General features: G+C 52.5%; 2 protein-coding genes across 2 annotated transcripts; both read left to right on the top strand.

Annotated features, from left to right (window-relative positions):
* Positions 1–319: 319 nt before the first annotated feature.
* Positions 320–517, top strand: H257_16595 (hypothetical protein; the record flags this gene model as incomplete). Its single annotated transcript, XM_009845084.1, has 2 exons — positions 320–421; positions 491–517. 2 exons carry the CDS (start codon positions 320–322, stop codon positions 515–517), a joined length of 129 nt encoding a protein of 42 aa, XP_009843386.1.
* Positions 518–4,599: 4,082 nt separating this feature from the next.
* H257_16594 (hypothetical protein) lies at positions 4,600–5,616 on the top strand (the record flags this gene model as incomplete). Its single annotated transcript, XM_009845083.1, has 4 exons — positions 4,600–4,650; positions 4,776–4,870; positions 5,048–5,261; positions 5,305–5,616. The coding sequence occupies 4 exons, from the start codon at positions 4,600–4,602 to the stop codon at positions 5,614–5,616; spliced, it is 672 nt and encodes a 223-aa protein (XP_009843385.1).
* Between the last annotated feature and the right edge of the window lie 40 nt (positions 5,617–5,656).

The raw sequence follows: 5,656 nt of genomic DNA, 5'->3' as shown, positions 1-5,656 counted from the left end.
TTTTGCCGCGGTTGACCCCCGTGATGCAGTGTTTTTGGCTCTTTGACGTGCTCTCCGAGTGTGCGGCGATGTTGACGGCCGAAGCTGAGAACATTGCACTATCCGACGTGGTCAAGGAGTTGATTTGGTAGTCCGAGGTACTCGAAGAACTGGGATTTCCCCAAGGAAGAATTGTCGTACACTGCGACAACGAAAGCGCTATTGCGATCGCGAAGAACCCAGGCTAACATGAGCGAACGAAACATATCAGCACCAAGTGCCATTTTGTGCTGGACCACGTGGAGAAGGAACTCGTCGACTCCACTACTGTCCAACCAAGATGATGATCGCTGACATCCTCACCAAGGCAATTCCGCGGGAGCAATTCGAGACCCTGCGATCCAAGTTGGGGATTGAAGATGGAACCACGCACAGCGTGAACGTACGAGAAGTACACGGCAGCTAAACAGGCAAGCCAAGACTATCCTGCAGTCCGACTGGGCGACTGCAGATGGACCACGATTTGAGTGGAGTATGAGAAGTACACAGCTAAGACTGGTCAGTGTATTGAATGAATGGATTAGTAGTTAGTTCAGTGGGAACTTGACGAGCGTATTGCAATCGTCAATCCCTATCAACTTAGGCGTTATACAATGTATATGGAAATATAGCTGAGTGGTGAGTTCCCGCTTAGCATGCGGAAGGTACAGGGATCGATCCCAGCTAGGTGAGATATTCCGGATAATCTTGAGTTACCGGACAATCATCACCAGGCTGGCGGTTGGGCTCGGCACGGCACCTTTCCGCGAGCAGTCACAATGCCTACAAAAATAGTAGATGACCCTTGCGAGTAGACACAGCTCTTCCGTTTGGTTTTTAACTTACAATTGAATTTACCTTCAACCCACTAAGTGTTCCCTCTCCAACTCACTAATGCGTCATGGTTGCCGGTCACCGTGATGTCGTCGACGTATACAGTCAAAAGCACCACTGATTCTCCCACTCTTTTGATGTAGAGGCAGGCTTCCTTGACGCACTGCACGAAGCCGACTTCGACCAGAATCTTGTGCAGTGTCAAGCACCAGCATCTTGGGGCTTGCTTCAGACCGTAGATCGCCTTGACGAGCTTGCAAACCTTGTTCTCGAGGCCAGGCACGACGAAGTTGGGTGGCTGCTTCATATAGATTTCCGTGTCGTCATCCATGGCGCCGTTGAGAAACGCAACGACATCCATTTGACGCACATTCCAACTGTGCTTTGCAACCAAACACAGGATCAAGCGCAGCGTGTTGAGTCGAAGCACGGGTGCAAAGATCTCCGTGTAGTCGAGGTTTTCGCGCTGTAGGAATCCCTTGTTGACCAGGCGAGCCTTGTATTTGGTGAACTTCCCCATGGCATCGAGCTTGGTTTGCCATAACCACTTGCATGCGAGAGCCTTTCATCCTGGGGGCAGGTCGGTCAGAGTCCAAGTCTCATTGCTGACTAGCGAGTCGAACTCGGCTTGAGTTGCTTCAAGCCATTTGGTCTTGTTGGTACTTTCTTCGACGTCCTTGAACGACTGGGGCGACCGAATTCGCTTGGTGGCCACTTGGGTTGTTGTTGAATTCCATGTCCGAATCGTTCGAGTTTTCGGTGTTGGAGCATGCAGGTTCGGCGTCTTCATCCACTTCGTGTTGATCTTCGGAACTTGGTGTCGGTGTTGGTGCCGGTGTTGGGTCGACTTTCGCGTTCGTACTTGATGCTCCCACTGAAGCTTCTTGACGAGGAACTTCCACAGAGTCGAATGGCACTGCGTCTTCGACTGGTATGTCGTCGTTGTCATGTGCAGCATGCAAGTCGTCGTCAATCCGAACGTCTTCAGAGTCAAATCGCACTTGCTGCGTAGGATTCGGCGATGCACCTTCAACGAACTTGACTGAACGGTATTCAAACAGACCGCCGGAGTCCAGGTCGATGAGTCGATAGCTCTTGCGTTGACTTGAGTATCCCACAAACACGCACTTGGTCGCTCGAGGGTCGAGCTTGGTGCGCTTGGCCTTGTCGATAAACGCAAAAGCAGTGCATCCAAACGACCGAAGGTGCTCGATGTTTGGCTTTCGGCCATGAAGAGCCTCAAACGGAGTCTTGCCGCCGAGTGCCTTTGTGGGACTTCGGTTTTCGGTGTACACTACGTAGTTGAGTGCTTCATCCCAGTATTCGTTGGCCATGCCGGAGGCTTGCAGGATGCACCGGACTTTGTTCATGATGGTGTAGTTGGGCTTCTCGGCGATGCAGTTTTCTTCGGGCGAGTAAACGTTGGTGAAAAGTTGCTCGATGCCGAGGCTACTGCAGTACGCCTTGAGGTCCTTGTCCAGGTACTATTTGGCGTTGTCTGTCATGATTGCCTTGAGTTTTTCAGAACACGAACGCTCCGAGTGCACATGGAATTTCTTGAAGTTCGCCAGAGTTTCCGATTTGGATTCGAGCAGAAATAGCCACTTGAAACGCGATGCCTCGTTCACGTACAGCTCGGAGTGTCGTTTGCCACCGAGAGTTGGCGGCGTGATTGGACCACCCTTGTTGATGTGCACGCGCTCCAACGGCACTTGTGCACGGTATGGATGGGTGTTCTTGTAGCTCATCTTTCTCTCTTTGGCCACTTCGCATGTCTCGCACGAGTATTCTTCAGCCAGATCGGACTTGGTCAATCGCAGGCCGTCCATGACACCGTCACTTGCCGCTTGCTTAATTGCGCCAAAGTTGAGATGGGCCAAACGAAGGTGCCACTGCACCAATTTTGGAAGAGTTTCACGCACAACGCACGCGTTGACTTGCACTTCATGGGGTCGGAGGACATACAGGCCGCGGTGTTCCTCAAACTTGAGTATGATCGTATCCATGATCATGATCGCACTGAACAAATCCCAACGCGCAAGTTCGAATCCATCCTTCAAGAGCTGACGAAAGGACATAGGTTCTTGGTCACGCTAGCCACATACTTGGCACTTGCCCGCTCGAGGCGATAAGTTTCGTCCACTTGAATGGCCAGAGCGCCACTGTGAGTCGCCGTCACCGTGGAGTTGTCTACAAGACTCAGCGTCACGGGACAGTTTCTTGAACTTGGTCTTGTCACCAGTCACGTCTGCCGTGCATGCACTGTCGAGGATCCATCCATCGGAGAAGTCGATGAAGATCTGGGTTGTAGCCAGGATGAAGCCTTGGTCGATGTCATCGAGGATATTGACTTCATGGTCTTCAGGTGTTGGTAAGCACTTGCCGCGGTTGCCCTTGGCCAAGTCGCGCTTCTTGAATCTGCATTCGATGGCATGGTGGCCGATCTTGTGGCAGTTGGAGACGGCTCACGACTGCTCAGAATCTCCACTTCGTTGGGTACGCTTCCTTGGCACTTGTAAGCAGAACACGGCCGAGCATGTCATCGTCCACACGAGATCCCATGAGAAGCAGCTTCTGTTGCAAGATACGCAGCTCCGTGATGTGCTTCTGCATCGAGGAACCAGTCACATACACCTTGGTGTGGAGCTCGTGGATGACATGGGACACGTCCGCATACGTTCGCGCTTCATATCGTCGACCAGGAGCTGCCTCACTTCAGTCGAGGTCGCCACATGTGACACATAGGCCAGGTTGTCGTCGTCGGGGGAGTTGACGAGCAAGTCGAACTCGTCTTCTTCCTCGCTGTCGTAGTCTTCATCGTCATCGTCATCGCTCTGTTCGTCGCCGTTGACGACTTTCCAGAGGCCCTTGCTGCGCAGCTTCGCTTGAATTCGCACCTTGAAGATGTCGAAATTTGCGCCACGAAACACGAGAGGCTGCGCCTTGTTGTTGTCCTTGAAGATGTCGGTAGTTGGGCTCATCACCTTAGAGAGATGGAGAGAGAACACTTGATGGGTTGAAGGTAAATTCAATTGTAAGTTAAAAACCAAACGGAAGGGCTGTGCCTACTCGCAAGGGTCATTGCTGTGCCTACTCGTAAGGGTCACCTACTATTTTTGTAGACATTGTGACTGCTCGCGGAAAGGCGCCGAGCCCAACCGCCAGCCTGGTGATGATTGTCCGGTAACCTCAAGATTATCCGGAATATCTCACCTAGCCGGGATCGATCCCTGTACCTTCCGCATGCTAAGCGGGAGCTCACCACTCAGCTATATTTCCAAATACATTGTATAACGCCTAAGTTGATAGGGATTGACGATTGCAATACGCTCGTCAAGTTCCCACTCAACTACTAATCCATTCATTCAATACACTAGCTAAACAGTCTTAGCTATGTACTTCTCATATGCACGTACCCCACACAGCTCGTGCAATTTGCCAACGCCTTAACCACTCGGCCAAGCTGACTGAGTGGTTAAGGTGTTGGCAAGACGAATTCGTGGACCTTGACAGCCAACGCACACCCCACCTGATAAAAACTTCTGGCATGAAAGAGTGTTTTTGCCGCGGTTGACCCCCGTGATGCAGTGTTTTTGGCTCTTCGACGTGCTTTCCCGAGTGTGCACGTACCCCACACAGCTCGTGCAACTTGCCAACGCACACCCCACCTGATAAAAACTTCTGAACTTTCCAATTTGCCTCGTACCCCTCACGTCAAGAAAGCCTTCAAGTGCCGCCGTGCTCAAGATGTCCAAGATGCCATCTGTCAAGTTGCTCCGTGAGACCATCACTCACGGAGTCGAAAAATCAAACTTCCATCTGGAAGATGTGTCAGGGCCAACCATCCATCCATCCAAATGACGGTGTGAGTAACAATTCGTTACTCACCCAACTTCGAAGTTAGACTACGGTCGAAATCGAAGTTGGCGACTCCTTCGACCCTCCTGGTGCTGGATCTGCGTCGCCTCCGGAAGACCGCCCCCGGGTTTCACCTGACGCTCCACTCTCTGGGGCGTCAGTAAGGGCTAGCCACCACTCCCAAGGTACGTCGGTGGCTAGTCCTTCCCCCACTGTTAAGACCGTGGTGTCTCGTCGGGCTGGTCACCCTTGTCTAGCTAACCCTCCCGTCGCGCCGAGACAGGGCAGTCCAATCCCTTTTGGAAAGCTCAACTGCGGAACGACTGCCGATGTCTAGCCAAGACCTCACTCAGCCTGCCCCTCGAGACGGTGGTTGTGTGTACACGTCCCCCGTGCGGCGTGACGCGGTAGTGACATCGGAAGTGACCGAACCAATGCGTCATGAGGCTGAGAGTTCCTTCATTGGTGAACACCTCCTGGATCCTACTGTCACTCGCGGAGTCTCAGACGGAGATGGCAGTATCCCAGGGGTGAATCTCGCCGATCTCAGGGTACAACTCCAAGTGCCGCATGAGAACGCGGGGAGGGCCTTAGTCGAAAGACCCTTTGGATCTACCGCTACAGCATGTCTGGCCCCGACCAGTCTTGTCAACAATGAGGCTGGTCACACGACTACCAACCGTGCACCCGTCTGTGATGAGCCTCCCAGAACGGGGGATGAATCAACTCCAACTCAAGAAAACGCAGATCCAGCATCAGGAGTGGTTGGAGCTGAGGAGTCAGCTTTCGATCGAGACTCGTCGAACAAGTCTCACCACGATCGAGTTGACCATGGGCAGTCCTCTCATGGGAGAGATTCGAATCACTCGTCCAGCAACACGCAAGACCAAACGTGGACCACAATGACGATGCGAAATCTAAACATGCCACGTCTGCGGTGGACAAG

This window comes from Aphanomyces astaci (genome assembly GCF_000520075.1).
Source record: "Aphanomyces astaci strain APO3 unplaced genomic scaffold supercont1.88, whole genome shotgun sequence".
NCBI classification, from domain to species: Eukaryota; Oomycota; class Saprolegniomycetes; order Saprolegniales; family Verrucalvaceae; genus Aphanomyces; species Aphanomyces astaci.
This window is presented reverse-complemented; position numbering and strand designations above follow the sequence as displayed.